At 38.4% G+C, this 23,571-nt stretch overlaps 4 protein-coding genes across 7 annotated transcripts; 2 read left to right on the plus strand and 2 right to left on the minus strand.

Annotated features, from left to right (window-relative positions):
• Window positions 1–305: 305 nt before the first annotated feature.
• eif4ebp3l (eukaryotic translation initiation factor 4E binding protein 3, like) lies at window positions 306–4,349 on the minus strand. Its single transcript, XM_056382662.1, has 3 exons — window positions 3,957–4,349; window positions 1,696–1,872; window positions 306–910 (listed from the first exon to the last, which is right to left on the minus strand). Exons 1-3 carry the CDS (start codon window positions 4,087–4,089, stop codon window positions 882–884), a joined length of 339 nt encoding a protein of 112 aa, XP_056238637.1. The 5' UTR covers window positions 4,090–4,349; the 3' UTR covers window positions 306–881.
• A 1,366-nt stretch (window positions 4,350–5,715) lies between these two features.
• acsl4a (acyl-CoA synthetase long chain family member 4a) lies at window positions 5,716–16,004 on the plus strand. 4 transcript variants are annotated; one of them, XM_056382657.1, is made up of 17 exons: window positions 5,748–5,834; window positions 6,538–6,605; window positions 7,421–7,532; window positions 9,486–10,040; window positions 10,130–10,307; window positions 10,424–10,533; window positions 11,296–11,434; window positions 11,543–11,693; window positions 12,031–12,154; window positions 12,322–12,393; window positions 12,531–12,670; window positions 12,765–12,937; window positions 13,026–13,100; window positions 13,218–13,406; window positions 13,604–13,718; window positions 14,318–14,475; window positions 14,669–16,004. In XM_056382657.1, exons 4-17 carry the CDS (start codon window positions 9,684–9,686, stop codon window positions 14,824–14,826), a joined length of 2,139 nt encoding a protein of 712 aa, XP_056238632.1. In that variant the 5' UTR covers window positions 5,748–5,834; window positions 6,538–6,605; window positions 7,421–7,532; window positions 9,486–9,683; the 3' UTR covers window positions 14,827–16,004. The 4 variants fall into 4 exon arrangements, with proteins under 4 accessions (XP_056238634.1, XP_056238632.1, XP_056238631.1 ...); XM_056382659.1 differs by lacking the exons at window positions 6,538–6,605; window positions 7,421–7,532 and having other exon boundaries at window positions 5,716–5,834; XM_056382656.1 differs by lacking the exons at window positions 5,748–5,834; window positions 6,538–6,605 and having other exon boundaries at window positions 7,454–7,587.
• nxt2 (nuclear transport factor 2-like export factor 2) lies at window positions 16,005–18,583 on the minus strand. Its single transcript, XM_056382661.1, has 4 exons — window positions 18,427–18,583; window positions 18,169–18,255; window positions 16,732–16,876; window positions 16,005–16,277 (listed from the first exon to the last, which is right to left on the minus strand). Exons 1-4 carry the CDS (start codon window positions 18,508–18,510, stop codon window positions 16,093–16,095), a joined length of 501 nt encoding a protein of 166 aa, XP_056238636.1. The 5' UTR covers window positions 18,511–18,583; the 3' UTR covers window positions 16,005–16,092.
• A 1,077-nt stretch (window positions 18,584–19,660) lies between these two features.
• On the plus strand, window positions 19,661–23,113 carry psmd10 (proteasome 26S subunit, non-ATPase 10). Its single transcript, XM_056383342.1, has 5 exons — window positions 19,661–19,883; window positions 20,003–20,101; window positions 20,485–20,631; window positions 22,193–22,359; window positions 22,628–23,113. The coding sequence occupies exons 1-5, from the start codon at window positions 19,770–19,772 to the stop codon at window positions 22,779–22,781; spliced, it is 681 nt and encodes a 226-aa protein (XP_056239317.1). The 5' UTR covers window positions 19,661–19,769; the 3' UTR covers window positions 22,782–23,113.
• The last annotated feature ends 458 nt before the right edge of the window (window positions 23,114–23,571 follow it).

Raw genomic sequence — 23,571 nt, forward strand, 5'->3', positions numbered from 1 at the left:
CTCCTAAAATTTATAAGAACACTTAAAATTGTAAAGTAGGTTAATGACTAAATAATTATTTTCCCTACTATGAATATGTTATTAGGTTGTGACATATAGAGCAGATGATAAAAACTGTCCATGGTTGATTTTATGCAGCTCAATGATAAAATAATGGCAAAATTACAAGAGTATAGGGAAGAAAATATTACATAAACTTGGTTTCATTACACTTTACATCATAGATATAATGACTGTCCCATACATTACTCAAAACAATGTGACAAACCTATCCATTTATGAAGTAAATAAAAACATACAATGTATGACTGTTTGAATAGCCTTTATTTGAAATTATTCACATTTCATCTCTCCCTCCATACAAATCAGTTGGAGCTGATTTTCAATAAGCCCTGACCCCCAAAATTAGGAGACACTTGTTTGCCCAACACAAAGAAAGTTAGACTTCCTTTTTGGGAGGGAAATACAAAACAAAACTGATGCCTGCAGTGAAAAACCCTACTTTACATGTCTTAATGTAATCATCTTCTATTCCCCCAACTTAAAAAATAGGCTACATAGTAAATTTTCTTATTTACAAAAGATAAAAAAAGTGAAATCAAAATGGATGTTTTTCAATCCTGCTGCAGCTCTGAAGTGAGTGAGTAACCAATCAAACCATTTAATACCATTTCCTTGCTTAACACACTTGTTTTAGGGTCAAAAACACCCTACCATTTCCTAGCTTTGCCGTTCTTTTTGGTTCCTCTCAAAAGCTTTTGTTAAAAAAAAAAAAAAAAAGTTGAAAAAAAAAAAAAGCTTTAAATGTAATGCATTACGGTTATCAAAAACCTTGGAGGTGTTTTAACCAATAACTCTCCACAGGAGGTAATACTGGAGACTCAGATGTCCATCTCAAACTGGTTGTCATCTGTTGAAAAGGGACAGAGGAGAGGAGATAAGATTAAAAAGGGGAAACATCTGACATCAGATGACAGTTAACATTTGTTGTTTGTACCTAAAACACAACCATGCCTAATTGAACTACAGAGAAGGGGACAAACTACAGCCCTTATCAATACATTCACAACTGGCAAGATAAAACAAAATACTTGAGTAAAAAGGGTGTAACTCGCAAATCCAATCCCCATGACATGTCCTGTGTCATTACTGACCAAGATAAGAGAGATGGAAAAAGGGGTCAACCCTAATCCCCATGGTCTTTCCCCTGACAGGAGGATATTTGCTATCTATTGATATCTTAACCTCTCAGTCAGAACAAATTTAACAGCTGACACTATCAGCTGGACTGATAAAGAAAGCCTCATCATCATGTGCAATACGTAAGATACAGTGATTGACTAATAAAAGACTGGCCTAGTTTTAAAGACTTAACACATGATGATATTGAGTGAGCACTCCTGTCCCAGTACTATACACAACACGACTGCTGTGCTGCAAAAATATAGCTATGGCACTGCAGGGACAAATGCTACACGTATATGCTGTATTAGCACATGCTGACGACTCAACAAACTGAAGTGTCATATTGGGGACAAAAGGTTGAAAGTTCATGAAAACACCACTAAGCTAAAAAAGTAAAGCATACTATTCATAAGGAAATTGATGCATGTAGTTGTTTTCTTGGATAAGACTACAAAATTGAGCCTTGTGGGGGATATTTTGATTTTGGTTTATATGTACGGTATTGTTTACCTGCAATGTCCTTCTCTTCCTCCTCGGCCTCCTCTTTGAGATCCTGCAATTTCCCCATGGGGTGTGTAGCAGGTACTGTTACCCCCGGGATCTGGGGCAGACAGCATGGGGGGGTCCGGGCAAGAGGGGAGTTTCGACAATCCAACAGAAACTTCCTGTCATAGATGATGCGGGTGCCTGTGTTTAAAAAAGAGACAAAGAAAAAAAAAAAAAAAAAAAGATTGTTTGGCCTGATGTAAACAAACAAACTCTCACTTCCTGAAAAAAAAGTGAAGTAAATGCTATAGAAACAAACTTCAGACCAAATTCTAGACTTTTACAGGATCAAATGATAGCCTCATTGTTACTGGAGCACCTTTGTATCACGTCAAGGTGCACATTTGGGGAGCTAAGTGTTATTATCATGCACCGGAGGGGATTTAAATGGAAAGAGAGTTCTGCAAGTGCGCAGAGGGGAGGGATGAGGACTGCCACTGCAGCGAGTTCTAGGAAATCAGAGAACAAAACATTCTCTCTTTGAACCAAGAGGCCTTGAGATTAAAGCCATATTTCCATTCCCTGACCGAGATAAAGATTTAACATTGATGCAACATGCCTTGGTATGTATCCAAGGATGGCTTTCCTCTGGTTTTCTTGCAGCTGTGACATGATTTAAGCTTAAAGCTCCACACAAACATAAGTTTGCCACATCTAATGTTTACTTGGCATGTCTCATGTCTGTCATCATTTAGACAGTGTCATAAAAAAGGGTGTGATATTAAAGTTTGACCAGGATATGCTGAGCCAAGGTGTGGTCTGCTGCTTACAGAATTTTTTTTACTGGACTTCGAACCATTCTGTACAGTATCAGTTCACCCTCTGTATGAGGAAAACATGTTATGTAATTACTGAGCGGTGAGCAGTTTAGCCTGTGCAAAGGGAAGTAAAGCAGAGGGGGACGAGAGAAAGAACTGGGGCGAGGGAAGGGGGCTGGAATGCAAGCTATAGCTCAAGCAATGCACTGGCAGGCAGCATAACTGTGTGGGGCAATTACGGAAAAAAAGGGTGGTCAGTCCAGCAACACATGTTAAGACCTCAGTAGAGTATAATGTGTTGCGCATAAAGTTGAATACAAGTCAAAACTTTGTGTTGCAACTTTCTAGATTGTCTTTACCAGTTGCCCTTAAGTTTTGGTGCAAAAAAATATTGTTCATATTCCCCATGCATTAGAGCTTCCCTCTCCCTCCTCCTCTTAGCTTGTACAGAATGTTCCCTACTGTTCCTGAAATGCAAAGCAGAGAGACGCAGGGATAGGACAGCCTCTAGCTCCTCCACCACTGCTGAGGCCAATCACTTGGCTGTTCTGGCAGCTGGAAACATACACCCTCTTCAAATCACAAGTCACAAGTCACGGGTTAGACAGCTCTTGTTGTCTTTGGACACCAGTGTTTTTGATGCAACAAGCAACTGCTTGCTTAGACCTATGCGTCTGTGAAAGGTTATGTTATTTCTAAAGTGTATGCCAATATTCATATTTTATGCAAGTGAAATGTCCCATTAAAACCTTGCATTAAAATTGTGCTTGACCACATGGAAGTACAGGTATAAATGTGATCATTAAAATCATATCTAGACACAATCTGGATATGAGATGCATTTTAATGCCAGGTGTAAATTGAGTTAAAGTTACTACTATTGTTCTACTAACAGCAATGAACAGATATACATGTCTGTGTTATTGTGCAGAATTTGATTTGATAATGGTTTCATATTAGAAATGTAAAAAAAAAAAAAAAAAAAATGATTAGGTTAAAAGTAGCCTACGTCTTTATATCATTGTTTGTGCCACAAAAATTGTTCATTTTGCCAAGACAACATAAGAAAGCGAACTTGTTGACATCATGACGGCTGCCCCAACTGTCGCTGTGCAGAATGCCAACAACAACCTTATCCTTTCTATGGTTCAAATTTGTTTACATTTTAACATTGTTTTTTTTTGGTGCTAGGGCGAGCGAAGTAATGTTTTAAAATCCGATTTTTCTATCATCCGTTTTAGGTATTTGTTTATTGTTTGCAGCTTCTCGCGAGAGCTTGTTGTTGAGCTGTGGGTATCTGCACGTATGCGCAAACACTCAGTTACAGTTTCTGAAGGTGGTTAACTTGTCCTGGCAAGTTCTGTGGTGTGAATGCAATTCAGAAAAAAAGAAAACAAAAAAGTACACTAAACATGAAACAGTACATTATCGTGAGAAAAAACGTAGCACTCTTAAAAGTTTCCTTACCTCCTGGCGTGGTGGAGAAGAGGGTCCCACCGGGTGTCTGGCTGTAACAGTCGGGTAGCTGGGACCAGTCCTTCAGGGTGAGCACCCTGGTGGGGATGGGGCAGCTTTTAACTTGATTTGTGCCGGTCGACATGTTAACTTCTGTGTAGCTGCTGCAGACGGAGGGGGACAAGTGTTTTTAAAAACCCTCAAACTCTCGATTTGATGCTCGCTCACAACCTTGTACTAAGACAAAAGATTTCAAAGTTGTTGGCCTTTTAAAACTAACAGTTCCCAAAGTAAAAGTTGTAAAACTTTTAACTTGTAAGCTGAGAGTTAAGACAAACTCCGTGGTGTCCGTCGCTACGAGCAGCTACCCAATGCTACCATGTGCTGTATTTGTAGCACAGCTGCAACAGCCACTCGTGATGTTTTTGTGCAGCAGCTCTGAGCCACGTGGGGCAACGGTTATGTGGTGGTGCGATTATTTTCTTGTAAAAGACGGTCCGTGGGGACGGTGATAACAATGTAGTAAGAAAAAAATTGTTTACCAAATATTGATTGTGTGACCAGAGCAGAAAACGTTTTCAAGACTCAACTGAATACGTGAATGATTTGTTAGTATACCGGATAAAGTAATAAGAAGTTTGAGACCAAGACACAACAATTGATTTATTTAGGTAGTTATAGGGTTTTGCTCTAAAACCTGTATAAAACCATAAAATTAGAACAAGTAGAACACAAGGATATACAGAGTAAGGCCGCTTTTTTCATTGATTAATTATAGATTATTTTCTGAGTTAATCAGTCTGTCAAGTTTCTTAAAGTATTGAAAAATGACTAATTTCCCGAAGCCCAAAATTTTTCAAATGTTTTGTTTTGTTCCGAGCAATAGTCCACATCCCAGAAATGTTCAATTTGTTATCCTGTATGAAACTTAAAAGCATTAAATTCTCACGTTTGAGAAGCTGCAACCAGCAAATATTTGGCATTTGGCATTCAACCCTCATTCTCACATTTATCCACAACTACCATGAGCTTTTTGCAGGGTTTCCAAGTCCTCAGAATATGCTTCGGTTGCCTGTTAAAAAGTGAAGATGTGACACCAGACTGTGTCATTCTCACCAAACTGAAATCCGCTTCAGCCCTCTATGTAACACACAGGCGTTCTTTGGATTAAGGTGAAATGAATAGCCATGAAATGTTTCAGAGTGGGGTCAACACGTGCATAAAGAAAATTGTAATCTACGGCTTCTCAGGTTCACAAAACACGCGCACCTCCACTTTGTGCTTGTTCCTCACTCGACAGCACTGCCCTCTACAGGCGTTTCACCATGCAAGTTTTTATTGGACTTTATAATGTGTAACCAACAGAAAACCTACAAATGTGTACTATGATCCCCGGTGTTTCACTGTATCCACAAACATATTTTTTTCTATTCGTCTTGTGCAAATCATATGCACAAAAACACAGAGAGATTTGCAAATACGCACGTAATCTGTAAACATTTACAAACGAAAGAACCCATTTGTATACGTGAAGTGGGTTTTGCACATTTGTAGATCGCTTCCTGTCAGTATGTAGGTCACATGACATGTTCGCCTTCCTTCCTATTTTTTTTTTTTTTGTCCAAATTGTATCGGTGTACCCGATACGCAGTTTATCTGTAGAAAAAAAATCCACAAATGTGAGGTGCAGTTACTGGCTGCACCAGCAGATAGCGACATCCCCTAGAAGAAGGATAAAACAAGAGTCCACCAGGCAACCGTACATTAGAAGCTTCCATGATTAGGAGACAAGGGGGGTGTGCCCCTGATAGCCAGCCTCCATTTAGGATTTTTTCACAAATCACACCCTGAAGTGGAGCATAACCCAATGGTCCTGTCCATCATCTCCAGGTGAGTGTGCTATGCTTTGCTTGCTTATTTGCTGAAGTCAACTGCAATTAGCTAACTTTGTGTTAGCTGTGTAGTTCAGGTGCTATGTGAGACATGAAAACAGATGCTTACAACTGTAAACTAGGCCAAGTCCTGTATCCACTGTGGGAGCTGCTGCTACTTCTTTCACTTAAGAGTCTACTATTACACTACAATTATTGTATTATGAAAGTTACTTCTACTCTTGCTATTATATTATTTCCAAACTATTCCTACTTGTACTAGCCTACTGCAAATACTTCAACCACATACACTCCTTCAGCAACCGTTGCTAAACCATCAGGGGCCCAGCAGATTAAAAGATCAGATGGTAAATCTGACAAGGCTCACTTGACTCTAGTGTACGTTAGCTTCCAAGATTGAAATGGAAGTTTGAGTTGAACAAGAGTTAGAAATGTAAATGTAAATGTAAATAATATTTACATTATGTAAATATTAACATTTACATTTTTAACGCTAACGTTCAACTTTTACACTATAACACTATAATCCTGCCTCTGAGCAACACTGGAAATTAGATAGACAGATAGATAGATAGATAGATAGATAGATAGATAGATAGATAGATAGATAGATAGATACCTTATTTATCCCCTAGGGGAAATTCATGTGTCCATTATTATACTGTCGTCTGAGCTCATTGTCCATATACTCGAATTTATAGGAAACCTGCATCAAGGTCATTGACTGGGAGGAGAGTGGCCATCCACACAAACCTGACTTGAAACAAAGGTGTAGAATGTATAAAATATAAATGTTATAGCCTGTATTAAAAACAATAGGTGATTGTGACCAATAAAGCTTGTATCTTTCTTTAAAATAAAATCAAATTAGAGATAAAATATGTGCATTCATTTGCTATTTTTTTAATAATTAAAATGTATTTTGCTTGTTGTTATTTGTCGGATGTTGTTGAAGTATGTGCAGAGTTTGACACTAGATTGACTTTAATTAACTTTAACCTTCCAGCACACATACACTGAGAATGGACCATTCAGTCTGAGACATCTTGCAATTAAAAAAAAAAAAGAGAAATATTTGCACATTTACAGATTATATACAATGAAATTCATGAGGGAGAATGAGTGTATATATACATATAGCTACATATAGGTAAGAATTTTAACTAGATAATTAATGTTGTTCTGTTTTATTTATTTATTTATCTTTTTTGGGGGGGGCTACATCAGACAAAGCAGAGTATTTTTAGATGTCGTCTGGCATATCTGGCAGGACATTCTAAAGTACTTGCAAGCACTGTATTAATTTGTTACCCAAATGTACACGTACATAATATGCAAATATGTAAAACAAAAATATGTGTCCATTTAATGTCATTTCAACATAAATAGCAAATAGCCTCTAGGATTACTGTAGGTTATTTAGACCACAAGGATGTAAACACAATAGTTTACGCAGAATACACAGATGACACATAATTCAAATGTACAAATAATCTGTTTAAAAAGGAAAGAACAAACACTGCAATGGAAATGACATCGGACACTGTGGTGACTTCCTGTAACGTGTTTTTTTTTTTTATATAGCGGATATAAGGGGGGTGAAAAACCTAGGGCAAACCCGCTTCGGCTGCTCATTGGTCCAGAAATATGGAATCAGATGACGTAGTGGTTCCGGGTTTCTAGGTCCTCAGAAAAGGTAACTTTCGGTCATTTCTGGGCGGTAGGGAAACGGTTGATGCCTACGGCTGGAGGTAAGAACGCAGCAAGCCTGCCAGTTAAACAGGGTATCACTCTCTAGCTGGCCGCTGTAATCTCATTACCGCCTTTATCCGTTTGTAGATTTACATTAGGGTTAATTTGTGTTGGCATTGTTTAAAAGGTTTTAGCCACATCCTCAGCAGCTAACGTTAATCAACTTGACGTCGGTTGCTCAATGATAGCTGTACCAGCAGCGTGTGGCGGCTTTTGTCATCGTTTCGTCTGCCATCCCGCTCCTCTCCCATTGTCACATAACCGCTGATTAACGTATTAACAAAGGGGTTAGATTCACCTCATACGTTATCGTAATTTTTGAAGATGGCCAATTGTGATTAAGTTTATTTTTCATTTGAGCTTTTTATGGTTTCTAAACGTTCTTGTGATGAACTTGGGGATTCCCTGTTAGCCTATATAACTATATGTAATTTCTGTTGGTTAAATTAGCAATATCCGCGCAGCCCGAATACTTTATGTTGCCATGGAAATAACACAGTCATATGTGATGAGTGTATGACAAAGTGGACTACTCAGATCAAATATGCCGTCATTACAGTCCGGTCATCAATTTGGCATTAGTCTTGCTCAAGTCATACTCATGTATTTAAACTATATGATTTTTATGTTATGTTATGTTATGTTATGTTATGTTATGTTATGTTATGTTATGTTCGAGCCACACTGACGAAAAACGAAGCTCTGAAATCACTGGCCACAACGGCTGTAATATCTGCCAGGCAGTCAAGAATGTTTCAGGTTTACTACTGGAGTTCATCCAGATTTCTTGAAGATATACAAACGTGTGACGTAGACTACAGATAATACAGATATGATTCACTGAAATGTTAATCACACTATGTGGTAAGCCTCCGAGAAAGGGAGGGTAACATCAGTACACTTCTGACATTATAATACGTAGATACTGTTACTGAGTTGTTTTTTCCTTTTAGATGTAGTGGGGATCATATCTCTCCATAGCTGTTTTGTGGCATGAAAATAGGTCCCATATGATTGCTGACAGCTGTAAGCTACAATTACTTTATTACGCAGTGTGCGTTTGCATTCCTTTTCCTGTTAGCTGGTTCTGTCACTTGTCAGTTATTTACCTTGATTATTGATAATTGATACTTTGTTGAAAATTGGTTAAGAGTGCAACATTTAGTTTTAACTCCTTCATCTACCCTGCACTGTATAGTTATTGGTGAGCTAAGCTTGACCTAGAGTGGCCTTTCACTGACCACAGAGTGGGGTGAGGCTTAAGAGTATTGTCATTGGTTGTCCACAGCTCGATCCTCTTCAGCATAGCTCACAGGGCTGTGGTCATTGGGCAGTGGTCAGTCTGGCCATGTCTCAACACTGCTTCATCCCTCCATGACCTCTCAGACCTCTCTTACTGTTGAAAGGGAGGCAGGTGTTTGAAAACTATGAAGGAGGGACCTTAAACTACTGCAACACACCCATGTAGGATGTCTCACTTAAAACTGAGCTTTGAGAGCTGACAGACACACAGAGGCTGTTTGATTCACAGCAAGAGGGAGGTGAGTCTGATGAGTGCTGAGTGTAGAGGCAGCATAGCACAGTCCTGCTGGGTGTATGAGGAGGTTTTCAAGGGATTGACATCCAGACACTGATGGTAGATAATCTCTGGGTTGGTCTGCTGATTCACAAACCATTGTTTTGAAGTGGTTCCGTTTTTCTTGTGAAAAGTGTGCTGCCAGACATAGATTAACCAACTTCCTCCATGGCTGTTGGCAAGTGATATTTGGTGTGAAAAACAATGTTTTATTGCTCTGATTTTTGACTTGTGAAATGCTTTGATTAATGGTAGTTATTTCATATGTGTTTGATCACCTTGTCTGATGATATTTTCTTTTCCCTTTTTTCCCTTTTCTAGGTGTAACATTTGAGTGATTACAGCTGTGGGATTTTTAAAATTGTTTATTCTCTGGGCTTTTCTCTTTCTGAGACTTCCCTTCTGACGCAATTCTCCTTATACGCATCAAACATCTTTGGGACCAGTGTACCATACAAAACTAGTGTGACAACCACTGCTGCTCGTTTCCCCTCCCTGCGCACTCTGCCAGAGAACAGCATGGGTCTTCAGGCAGACTCAGCACTCCAATCTATTCTCCTCTTTCCAATCCACCTTCTGGTATGGCTGTACTCCGTCCTGTCCTTTCTACCCTGGTACTACGTCACCGGTGCCGGGCAGAGACAAGCTTTGTCCAAGCGGATAAAGGCCCGCTCCATCTCAGGCCGTGCTGAGGGACCATACCGATCTGTGGACCATTTCGACTGCCTGGCCAGGGAGGACTTCCCAGGCAAGGACACGCTGGATAAGCTTTTCGAGTATGCTGTACAGCGATTTGGAGAAACACATTGTCTCGGTACCCGAGATATTCTGAGTGAAGAGAATGAGATTCAACCCAGTGGTAAAGTTTTTAAAAAGGTAAGGATTCCTGCTACTATATTCTTTTGGTGAGGGATACTTTTGAGGACAAATATATCTAATGTTGCATCTGACTCTTTTCCTTCAAGCTGATCCTTGGGGAGTATAAATGGCTGTCCTACAATGAACTGGATTCTATAGTGAGTCAGTTTGGCAGTGGATTGGCAGCTCTCGGACAACAGCCCAAAAGCACCATTGCAATCTTCTGTGAAACCAGAGCAGAGTGGATGATCACTGCCCAGGCGTGCTTCAGGCGTAATTTCCCATGTAAGGATATTCTGTCTGAACAATACAGTACAAGATGTTATCTGACAGAGTATGAATAATCTTATCAGCTGCTGTTGATATGTTTTGGCTCACTGGGTGTTTTGTTTTCACAACAGTGGTAACATTCTATGCCACATTGGGAGAGGATGCTATTGCATATGGACTGAATGAGACTGGTGTTACACATCTAGTCACCAGTGTGGAGCTGCTTGAGACTAAACTGAAAGTGAGTTAATCCCTTACAACACATGAATAGAACCACTCATTTTGATCAAGTTTTTTCTCATAAAATATCTCATAAAATATCTGAAATATCTGTCTGCGTACATGATCATTTGGGACTAAAACCTCAAACTTGGTATGACTGAAAAGTAAATCGCTTTAACTTCTCGCAAGCTTCTAAGGCCATATGGACACATGAATGGATGAACACAGTATCTGTTGTTCAAACTTGACAGGAGACATACTCCATTATTAAATGAATGGCTTGCAGTGTTACTGTGTACTTGTATTTTCAAGCTGGTGTAGTTTACAAAATAAGAATGAATTAAATTTATTATGGCAGTTATTTTCAACATGGTATGCTTGTTCAGCCAGTTTTAAATTAGGTACAGCAAAATGTGGTCTGTGTCAATGTGAGAAATGACATTGCTTTACATGAGCTCTGTGAATGGATTGATTAAAATCCTCACATTCCCCCAGAATCCTGGGTTAAGATAAGATCAAAAGGAAATTAATGGAATATGTTGTAAAATACTTTAGATGAATATGATTGCATCTCAGACTGACTCGAAAAATTCCAAACTTCTTTTAACATATTTGTGGGTCTGACAGTAGTTCCAGCGGAGATTTCTTTAGCATGTCAAGCTGCTGCTCATTGTAAAGATTATGTCAATGTATATGGACCTAAAATTTCTTTTTCATGAAAGATTATCATGTGATTTGGCATCCTGTTTTGATACCAGTGTTGTCCTCTCTTTCTGTCCAGAATGTGCTTCCACAGATCCCAAAACTGAAGCATGTGATCTACGTGGACCAGAAGAAAGCGAGCACAGAAGGCTACCCAGCAGGACTCTCCATCCACAGCATGGAGGCTGTACGAGAGCTGGGCGCGCTGCCTGAAAATAGTGTGTATTTCTCTGACTCACCTTTGTTGTGCTTTGTTTTTTTGTCAAATTCCAAGTTGAAATATCTCACATACAGTGAAATACAATAACTGATTGTTTGTCCTGCAGTGGGGAGGGCAATTGTGAAGCCCCAGCCTGCTGATCTGGCTGTGGTGATGTACACCAGTGGCTCCACAGGCAGACCCAAAGGAGTCATGATTGTCCACAGTAACCTGATCGCAGGAATGACAGGACAGTGTGAGCGCATCCCTGGTCTCGGGTGAGTTGGAGTATTTGTCAGTATGTAGAGAATGAATTTGTATGATGTAATGTGTGCACAGCAGAGTTTCGGCACAGAGTTCAACTAAGCCCAGCTTCACAGCTCTTACTGAAAAGCACATCTCCAAAGCTCCTTTATCTGTTCCAACATAAACAACACTAGCTTAGAAAAAGACAACTGGATGACCGTAGAATTTTCCATATAAATCAGTGCCATGACTGGATTCCAGCAGCAGAATAACCAGAAAGAACCACACTCTAAAAGGTTCAGTGTTGAAAGTTGGAAAGAGGAACACAAAACGTGTAACCTTTACTTTCTCTTCCCTGTGTTCCCGCAGGCCTAATGATACTTACATAGCCTACCTGCCGCTGGCTCATGTTCTGGAAATGACAGCTGAAATCTCCTGTGTCACATATGGCTGTCGGATCGGCTACTCATCCCCGCAGACACTGTCAGACCAGGTAATACCCAGCACCAACACCAGGTCTTATGCTGTATCTGTCAACATGTATGCTATATTTGGTTATTACCTGGGCAACTTGGTGTGGTCATTATTGCAGTTAGCTTAATCATTGTTGTTGTTTAATGTAATCAGTGCCTTCAGCTGTTTTTCCTCTGTTCCCTTTAGTCCACCAAGATAAAGAAAGGAAGTAAAGGAGACAGCTCAGTACTCAGACCCACACTGATGGCAGCTGTGCCAGTAAGAATCCTGTGTTATATTCTTTTTTTCTTTCCATTACTCACAACCCTGCTCTCCCTTGCTCAGTTTTACACACTTTTTTTCCCTTACTCATCATCCAATGTATAAGTTAATCCTGTATGTTTTCTCCTAAACAGGAAATTATGGATCGCATCAACAAGAACGTGATGAGCAAAGTGCAGGAAATGAGTTTCATTCAGAAGACTCTGTTTACTCTGGGCTACAAGTATAAACTAGAGCAGATCAAGCGGGGCTATGACGCACCACTCTGCAATGCGTAAGAAACCACTATGTTTCCCTAAGTGCCTTAAGAAATAGTGTGTTTGTATTGCTCATCTTGGAATCAAACACACAGCAATCTTTCTTTGCAGCCTCTTATTCCGGAAAGTCAAGAAACTTCTGGGAGGAAGAGTGAGGATGATGTTGTCAGGAGGAGCCCCGCTGTCCTCAGCCACTCAAAGATTTATGAATGTATGTTTCTGTTGTCCAGTGGGCCAGGGCTATGGTCTCACAGAAACCTGTGGAGCAGGCACCATCACAGAGGGTAAGAAAGGATTTAAAGTGTAGAGTAAGAAGAGAGAGTAAAGGTGGGAATTAACAATGTCATTAAGATATTATGTATTTTTATACAGTTGTGGACATCAGCACTGGTCGCGTTGGAGCTCCTCTCATATGCTGTGAGGTCATTCTCAGGGACTGGGCTGAAGGTATGGCTGAAAAACATCTTGGTACAGGCTGTACTTACAGTGCAGAATGAAAAGTATTTATTTAATTGCAGAGTAATTATGTGTTTGTTAACTATTTAATTTGCCACTTTATCTCAGGTGGATACACCAGCAAAGACGAGCCGAACCCAAGAGGGGAGATCCTGATCGGTGGTCCCAATGTAACCATGGGTTACTACAGGAATGAAAGCAAAGATCAGGACTTTTTTGTGGATGAAAAAGGGCAGAGATGGTTCTGCACTGGTGATGTAGGAGAGATTTACCCAGATGGCTGTCTACAAATAGTGGGTGTGTATATTCCCAAACCAGTTACACATTACCTAGGGACATGACAATCATCTGACGGTGTTTGTAAAAGGCACTCCTTTCATACTCAATTTCATAGCCCTAATATGCAGTCAATGTGGCTGTAACTTTTTAATGGAAAATTGTTTGTACTTGGAACAGCAGCACTGTTGTAAACACATATTTATTTTCTCATTCAGACCGCAAGAAAGACTTGGTCAAACTGCAGGCTGGGGAGTATGTGTCTCTTGGTAAAGTCGAATCTGCGCTGAAAAGCTGCCCTCTCATAGACAACATTTGTGCATACGCAAACAGGTGAGATGAACTTGATCTGGTTGGATATGTACGGAAGCACAATGCATTCATCTGAGAAAAAAAATTTGCAATTTTTTCTGAATTATTATTTCACGTGATCTCGTTCATTCAGAAAAACAGAGCAGGAATTAATTTTTCTCAGGTTGAATGCATTATGCTTCTAGAGATATGAGATCAAACCATCATATTTCCAACTTCTACAATGCCTTTCAAAATCTCAAAATACCGTCTACAGAGGATATAAAGAAATGTTAGTGTGAGGAATAAGGTGTAAACATATCACCTGACTTATGGAAAGACAGCCTGAGACATATCCACGTTATATGACAAACACTGTTTAATGCTGTTTGATACGTCTTGAACTTCAACTGGTACTTTTTTTGCTGAACTTCAGTCAGTGCTTATAATTGAATTAACACTTCAACTTCTTACAGCACTTTCTTTTGTACTATTATTTCAGCTTTCACTTTTGTGTTTTGAATTCCACTTTAACTATCACTTCAACTGAGTATCTCAACTATTCTCAGTGTTCAAACTGCAAATTTCCAGCAGTGAGCAGTGACTTTTATCAACCTTGTTCCTAATGTTCATCCTTGCAGTGACCAGAACTATGTGATCAGCTTTGTGGTTCCCAACCAGAAAAAGTTGACAGAAATGGCCAAACAGAGAGGCATTGTGGGAACATGGGAGGAGATCTGCACTCACCCCGACATGGAAAGAGAAGTTCTGAAGGAGATCAAAGTTGTTGCTGCTAACAGTAAGAGCCGATCATGCACACTCCTTTTATGCATACTTTTTTATTTCTGTCCTTATCTCCACCTTTAACCTCAAGTTCTTTTTGTGTGTTATGTACCAATGTTTTAGTAGAAAAGAGCAAATTATTCATTCCACTATGCTGTGATAAATTTGGGTGAGTATCACAGTTCTCTTCCTCTTCACTTTTCATCCAGTTAAACTCCAGCGATTTGAGATTCCAGTGAAGGTACATCTCAGTCCAGAGCCGTGGACCCCAGAGACCGGACTTGTGACAGATGCGTTCAAGTTGAAGAGGAAAGAGCTGAAGAACCACTATCTCTACCACATAGAGAGAATGTACGGGGGCAAATAACTTTGACAATTTCACCCAAGAGTCCCAGTTATTATCATAGCCACTGTTCTGATGTGTAGATAATTTTTCCTGGTACCCATTTTGGCTTTTCATGCTATTTGTGTACCACAGACATCCAAATGGAAACGTTGTGAACAGAGAAGCTGAAGCTGTAGATAGTTGTACCTGTTGATCCATATGTGCTGCTTTTTATTTGTGTGTGTTGAAGTTTTGATTGTCAAAGAGATGCACCTATGTGGCAGCTCTTACTCCATGAGAAGGGTTTGAGACCATTATAGCACTCAACTGCCATCCACTCAAATCTCCTGGCACTCTGTAGCTGATAGAGTACCACTGTCCTCCATATATTGCCAACGCTTTGTTATTACTTCCATTGAAAATATTAACTGTAATCATCGCAGTCGCTTTTAAAGTTGTTTTGTTAAGTTGGAGTACTGATGTTACTGTGCCTTCAGTCTGCAGTACTTGTGTAGTCAAGCAGAAGTAAGTGGCATCTATATAAAAACAAATAGTTTGTGTTTATTACAAAAATGGCTAAACTGCCATGTTAATGTTTACTTGAGGCTTTAGGAAAAATATCCCAACGCAGAGATAAACCAACATGGATCATAGAGAAAGTTACTCATGATCATGTCTGCTTATCCTTTTTTTTTTTGACCAATGTTTTATTTATTCAGTTGTTATTGTGTCAGTTTATTGAGAAAGTAAGACCAAAATGTGTAAACATAAATGACTCAGGAAGATAAGCAAATGTTTTAATATATGAAATCGTCAAATAGTGGGTTGCTCGCGTAGAAAGCACTTCCGTCAAAATTGTGGGCACCTTATTTATTTGAGCGCAGGATTGCTTAACTACTAACTAGTTACTAAAAATGCTTCTAAGCTAAAGTCAGACCTGGCATACTGTAATACTGTACGTATTTTACCTCAGTTAACAGGTTAATGTACAATTTGGTATCAAATGGTTAAGTCTGTGCATTTTAATATTATAGGAGTGTTTTCTATGTATTTTTCAAAGTGTTGTGTTGATGTATTTGCACCACTAAACCTTTAAGGAAGCAGACATTGACAGTCACTTTACAGTTGGTTGTTCGGTGATCCTATTTGTATTTATTACTCCATCATTATGATCACATGCCTTGGTCAACATTTCAAAAATAAAAAACATTTTTTCGTAATCAGTGTTGTGTATGACTTTTTTTTATTACAAAAAACATAGAAATAAACCATGCTAATTTTTCAACATTAGCATAAAGGAGGAGAGCCTCAGTTGTTCCAGTCTTGAAATCGGAAACAGTCACTAGCGATCTTCCAAACAGGCTGGTCATTGTTGGGTGAAGCCTGAGCTGTTAAAAGGAAATTCTGGTTGAAGAAACGTGGTTTGTTCCCTTCAAACTTGACTGTACCACCAGTCACCACGAGCAGAGTAGTCTGACCTTGGGTTGCTTGTTCTGAGAATGAAGAAAGGGTATATTGATGAGTGATTACTACATCACAATCACACCTTCAGTAGAAAAACATCACATGTTGATATCTTCACACTTTAATTTGATAGATTTAATCCACTGCATCATTTGTACACGGCTCTCTTCTATTCTGGGGAACAGAGGGGAAAATCCACCTAACTTGCACTCATGTACAGTCTATTACAGAATACTTCTACTACTGTACAGTGCATGTCCGGCACATAGTATAGCTATAGATCTATCTTTAGTCTCTATTTTCATTTATGTTTAGTTTTCTACTTCATACAGGTATTTTACATAATTTATCCTTTAAATGTATTGTTTGTTACCTCGGTCATTGTCTGTTGCAACACTGCAGTCTCCCCTTAGGAGAATCAATCTAAACATATTTGAGAATGACCATTAGCACTTGAAAGGGCTTTGTGTTTGTCCCACTAACCGTGAACTGGCTGACAGTCCAGTGTGTGAACTTGGAACTCGCTTGATGGCAGCGACTCAAAAAACTCTCCCAGAGAGTCCTGTCCTGACACTGCATTGCCGTTCCACACCAACGTTGCCTTGTCCAGGTAGAGTCGGGTCAAGTTCTGAGACATAGGAGCCAGTAAATAATGACAGTTAAGAACAGGAATAACAGCAACATATGACTTCAACCACAAGCAGAACATAGTGTACACTGGTATTTATATTTGAGAATTTAAAAAAAAACATCAGTTAACAATTTATCAGATGAGATTATTTTTTGATACAAACAAAATATTCATGAGGATCCCTTAAATTTCATTACTACAGAAATGTGACCAAGCTAAAGACATGGCCAAAAGTTTTAATACCCTTACACCTCAATTAAACAATGCTGCGTTCTTCCTGGAAAGTGTTCAAAGTAAAATCTCTTTCATCATGCATATCTGCATGTCTTTGGTAAAATGGCTTGGACAGAATTATTGGTACCTCTGAGAAGTGTTGATAAAAGTGGACTATAATAATATTTTAAGCAGCCTTGTCATCAATTAGTATCACAGGTGTCTTCTATCTTACAAACAGTCTGCCATCCCATTTAAATGTAAAAAGTGCTCATTGTGCTGTTTGGTATGATTGTGTGCACCACACTGAGCGTGGACATAAAAAAAGAAGAGACTGCAAAATAGATATAAGCTGATCTCCACAACCAAGGTACAACAGCCCTGTCTCAGCTGCAAGTCTTGGCTCCTCCAACAGGTTAATCACCCAAAAACTTACATCTAAAAGCTGCCAAGAATGGATAAGAGGAAGACAGGACTGTTATGATGTGGCCTGTTATGAGTCAAGAATCTTAATCCAAATGAATGTCTATGGAAAGAGCTGAAACTGCAGTGGGGATAAGGCGCCCATCAAACCTGAGAAAACTAGAGCAGTTTTATCAAGAAGAGAAGTGTAGAAGTCTCATTAAGTAGTACTTGATTGGTTAACAGGATGTGCTACAAAATATTAGGTCCCAATTTCTTTGTCCATGCCATTTTCATTTGTAGTATAATTTTAAAAAATATGTTGCATCAAAAATCACATGTGGCGTCTATTCTACAAAACACAACAGAGAAGAAAAGAAAACTGTTTTTTCTTTTTGAAATGAAAAGGAACCATGGTATACTTTTAGCCACGTCTGTATATGGTGACTGAGACATTTTAAGTTGTCACTGCTCTCTAGTGAGCAAACAGTGCATTACTATTACTGTCTGACACCTCAATCACACTGGTTATTGTTGTTTTATTTGTCAGATGTATACATACCAATAGTGATACAGTAACCTAAATCAGCCGATAATATTGGTCATATTGGCTCAATGGTGCTCATTTAAAATAACTGGAGAAAAAAAAACACCCAACACAGACCATTACTCACCCTTCTTTTCTTGTCCATGCAGTCGTAGTAAATGTTAACAAATTCCTCTGAATATCTGCATGACTGGTCGACATGGGTCCTGAAATCCTGTTGTGACAATTACTTATTAAATGCTGACCACGATCGTGAAAGACAACAAGTGAAGTTATTTGCGACTGTTTATTGTAAAAGGCGCACATTGGAAACTGGCTAGCTAGCAAAACACTGCGTTAGCTGGTTGATTTCAGTATAAACGTGTAGTGAAAGTTTCAAACTTACCAGCGTGCTAGTCATGACTACAGATATACCGATGAAAACAGTGGCACTACCATCAGCTGGATAGTAGTAAGTCTTTTCTTGCATCAAGTTCAGGTGGCTTTCTTGTTCACTTCGTACCCAACGCAGCCATTTTGTGGCATGTATTACTTCCTCCGGGCACCAGCTCCACCTACCAAAATAAAATATTTGTAAGGCGGACATGCTTCTATTTTGAGGTTTATTATATATATATACATATATACATTAATATATACATTAATATATGAATATATAATATATTCAAATATAAAAATAAAAAAACGTATATCCTCTCAATCAAATTACTCAATTTAAGATTGAAATAGGATTTGGTAGCACTCATATCTTGAGTTATTTTGTAGAATATTATTAATTAAAAGTGTAGGCTACTTTTATGTTTTTATCTTTCTTTATGCCTCATATGATGATGACCCTGTCTGAATGGCTTTCCATATTTCCTGTTTTAATCAGTGATTTAGGAAAAATTATAGTATAATGATTGAATGAATAATCAGGTTTACAGTGGTCGACAGTATGTACTTTTAATTATATAATGTACTTAAGTACAGTTCATTAAGTATTTCATTTTATATTACTTGTACTCCACTACGTTTTATTTTACTGGGCTTCATATATGTTACAACTAAAGCTTGTTACTTTGCAAATGAAGACAGAAAAACACATTAAGCTTATAAAATAGGCTACATTAGTCAAGATGAAATATTTTCTAAGCTCTAAGCTACACAAAGAGGTACAGTTCTACATTGTTTTACTAAATAAATAATAGAGATAAGTTGACTCAAGAAAACAAACAAAATAAAAAAGCTGCTGTAAATTTGTATAATCTGTATGAAGTAACAACCCGTCCGATTTATCTAGTGATCCTTTGAAGGGGCATGGACTAAAATGCAGATAATGTAGTTAAAACTAGCTCCACTTTAAGTTTTAACAGTCTCTTTATATAATGTATGGCTTTCTACAGAATCAGATTTTCAGCCCAATGAGTACTTTTGGTTTTGATACTTAAAGTACATTTTGTTGATAATACTTTTATACTTTAACATAGGTGGGATTTTTTTAAAGAGGACTTTTACTTGTAACAAAGTGTTTTTACATTGTGGTATATTTTTTGTCTCATTGTGAGGTAACACCACTGACGGTATTTTAATTTGAAGAGCAAAAATATCTAGCTATGCGGAAGTAGAGTTCATTATTTCCTGAGTCATTGCTCCTCTGGTTCAAAACTGAAACGAAACAACTCTAAAGCAGTCACACTGTTGGCTGTTGTCTATTTAGTTTGACACTTTGTTTGAGTATATTTAAAAATGGAGGGTTCTGTATCAAATGTGGAGGTCTGTAATTTTGCTTACACGGGGCAGTTTGAGAAATTAAAACAGTGTATTCTGTCAGATAAAACGCTTGCCTGCAAAACGGACCAGGTAAGAATGCACGACCCAGCAAACCCAAGCGGCATTTGCTTATATTAGCCTGCTAATACTTTAATAATAACAAATGCCAAGGGAAAATTTCTACGTCTTCATTCTCGACTTTCTTTCAGGACCGTAGAACCGCCCTTCACTGGGCTTGTTCTGCTGGACACACCAACATTGTGGAGTTTCTGCTTGACCTGGGAGTTGAAGTGAATCTGCAAGATGATGTACAACTATTTTTTCTGTAAAATGTTTTTATTTTTTCTGTGTAAAACCAAGTGTGATACCGTGGTTTTGTCCTCTAATGTGGTGAATGGGATGATAGGTCATACTAGACAGGTGCACCCCACAATTGAATCACTCCTACAATAACAACAACCACCCAAATTGAGACTTAAAAATAGCACTTTTTTTTTTATAGTAGCCATATAAAAATGTTTAATCTAATTCTGTTTTTTTTCTTAATGTCAAAGTCTAATTTGTATTGACATTTAATTTCACATAATGTCTTTTTTCATGCTTTAATTTTTATTACATTATTGAGTAATCTAAAGATTATCCAATTCCTTTTGTTTTGTGAAATGACCATATGTGATGTGTCACTTCCCAGGCTTCGTGGACTCCTCTTCACATTGCTGCATCTGCAGGCAGAGAAGACATAGTGAGATCTCTAATATCCAAAGGAGCTCAGCTGAATTCAGTTAATCAGAATGGATGCACCCCTCTGCACTATGCCGCCTCTAAAGACAGATATGAGGTAAATTTCCCACTTTGCAGTAATATTAGCTAATACTTTGAGCCATATAATGCCACATGACTGTACTATATGCTTGTAATCTTACATTTGTATTCTGTGTCTGCAGTGTCTTTTAAGTAGCTTTATAAATGTAATTTTTATTATTTTATTCATAATAGTGATATATTTCCAATATATAGATCAATGTATTTCTAGATATATTTAGTCATATTTTTAGAATAGCAACAAATTGTTTATTAATCAAGTGTTAAATCAACAGAGCAGTAGTAGGAAACTTTTTTTATAATCCATTAATTTTTTAAGACATTTTAAGCAATATATTTTAAATATTCTTTATATACTTAACAGGATGTTAAATTAGATAGTGTTAGATTTTGGACCTTGAGCATTTTTAATTGTTTTTTTATATTATATTGGCCAAAGTATTAATAGAAGAAATAATCAGTAGATTAATTGATTTTCTCTTGAGGTAGAATTATCACTCTGATAATAGCTACAATGGGAAGTTCCCACTTGTACTCTTTTACTCTTTCCATTTATTTGAAACCGAAACCAGAACCAAACCATATCCTACATCATCATGATGATGACATCACAGATTTAGGAAAGAGCGAGAAAGCCACACAGAAAGTGGGCATCCCCACCTTTATCTTAAGTCTTTAATAAAGATTGAAAGAAGTGTCCAATTTATTGCCACATTTAAGTTAGTGTGTCAGTACCTTCTTATACTGAGAGAAAATTAGTTTAAAAAGACCATGAGAGTTTAGATTATTTTGTTTTCAAATTTTTTGTATTTTATGTATTATACATTTTCAAGGCATTATGAGGAAAGTTAAGTTGTTAAAATCAAACACTGACTTTACCTATTCAAGAGAGGTTTATGTTTTCAATTTTATTCCAGATGTTATTATAGTCAGTGACATATGGTCTGAAAAACTTGCACTGACATTAATATTAACTTCTCTAAATGCTAACCCTTTTAGCTTTGTATTTATTTAGCTATATAACTGTGTGTTTCTGTCACACCTAACATGCATACACACACAGCAAGAAACATTATTTAGCTAAACTTTGGGACTTCCCCCTTGCTATCAGCTATCAGCTAATAAGCATAATTTTAACAGTACTTGTAAGTCTGGTGTGTAAAAATGCCAAAGAAAGAAATGCACCTCTCTCCTGAGTACCCTGCAGTCATCCTTTTGGCTAGTACACCTCTCGCCACTACAGAGGAGGACAATGTGCAGAAAGTCACAAAAACACTAGACATCTGAATGGTAAATGTATTTGTTGGATGAAACAAGCAACTTTACATTATTTTCCATAAGTTTAAAAATATGTTTTCATTTGAGATTAAAACAGACATTATTCCACCCACAGTGTTTCCAGTAATATCAGGGACTCTAGGCCTAAGTTTTAGTGTCTCTTCCTAACCAATACTGGAACTGTGGCCTGCCTTTCCAGGAACTGAAAACGTGTATTTCATGTAGATGGAAAATCACAGAATTTAAAATAAGGATGCCTGTTAGTGACTCCTGAGTAAAGCAGCTTTGACTCTTTATAGATTGCTTTGCTGTTGTTGGAAAACGGAGCAGACCCCAATGCCACCGACAAGTTGGAGTCCACTCCCCTTCACAGAGCATCCGCCAAGGGCAACTACCGTCTCATCCAGCTGCTTCTCAAACAGAGCGCCTCAACTAACATCCAAGACTCACAGGGCAACACACCACTGTAAGTGTGAATAAAATATTTGTGTAATACAGTATTGATGCTGCTGGAATAAAGCCTTAAGGGGTCAATTCACCTAAATTAAAAACATGCTTTCTCATTTCCTTTCATTTAATTTTAGTGGTATCCAGCCATGTTTGTGGTTGTTGTTTCTGTTTTATTTGCTTTGAATTTGAGGTATCAGTCTCAGAGATTTTTACCTCCGCCTTAATTTAAAAATGAAAAGTATTCTTGTATTTACAATTCTGCATGCATTTATTTTTTTCACCAGCCACCTAGCATGCGATGAGGAGCGTGTGGAAGCAGCCAAGTTGCTGGTAGAACACGGAGCCAGCATCTACATTGAGAACAAAGAGGAGAAGACCCCCCTCCAGATAGCCAAGGGTGGTCTAGGCAACATACTTCGTCGGATTGTGGAGGGGTGATGCATTTACTGACCTACAAGTCCTATTCGAGCTTGATTCCCCACCATTGCCAAGTTACATAATGAGAATTCAGAGCCCAGTCAATCCTCTTTGAGCGGCCTGGTGTGACACATTTAGATGTGTAACGTGTGGAAGATGAGACAGAAAGGGAGAAAAGTTGGGCTGAACTGCTGAGTCCAACAGCTCCTCAGCATGGGATTTGAAGCTGAGCAGACCTTAGATGTCTGAGCAAAAAGACTGTCCTGCACTAAGCGCAGTCTAACACTGCAGCCTATTTTCTGTGAAGTCTGAATTGGTCACAAAAATGACTCAATAAAAATGAGCTAATGTTGTTTGCTGTCTGTCTCTTGACCTATTGTCAGGTTTGATGGTTTAAGCAATAGTTGCCCTCTATGCAGAGGGCAATGTTTTCTCACTCCCACTGCGAATGGTGTGCCATTTGTGCCATTAATGCAGAGTTGAATAGGAGCAGGCATACATTGAAAGGGTTTAGGAAAATAGTTATGGCAAAAATGCGAGTCACTGTGGAATAGCACAGGTCATAGGAAGGAGCTCCAGCAGGCTTTGAGGACTAATTACAAGCCAGAATTATAGCCTCGGCTGTATTCTTTGAACGGTAACTTAAGACAGGCTGAAAATCTTGTTTTCAAAGACCTTCAGTGGTCTAAACTCTCCCCTTATTGCGGGGATGTACAGGAGTGCTCCAGTACCCTGTGATATCATTGTTGAGTGTGGTTACAGGTGCAGCAAAGCTCACTTGTAATTACTTGTTATATTCCACCACTGTCAA

This window comes from Seriola aureovittata, chromosome 8, assembly GCF_021018895.1.
Source record: "Seriola aureovittata isolate HTS-2021-v1 ecotype China chromosome 8, ASM2101889v1, whole genome shotgun sequence".
In the NCBI taxonomy this organism is placed as follows: domain Eukaryota; kingdom Metazoa; phylum Chordata; class Actinopteri; order Carangiformes; family Carangidae; genus Seriola; species Seriola aureovittata.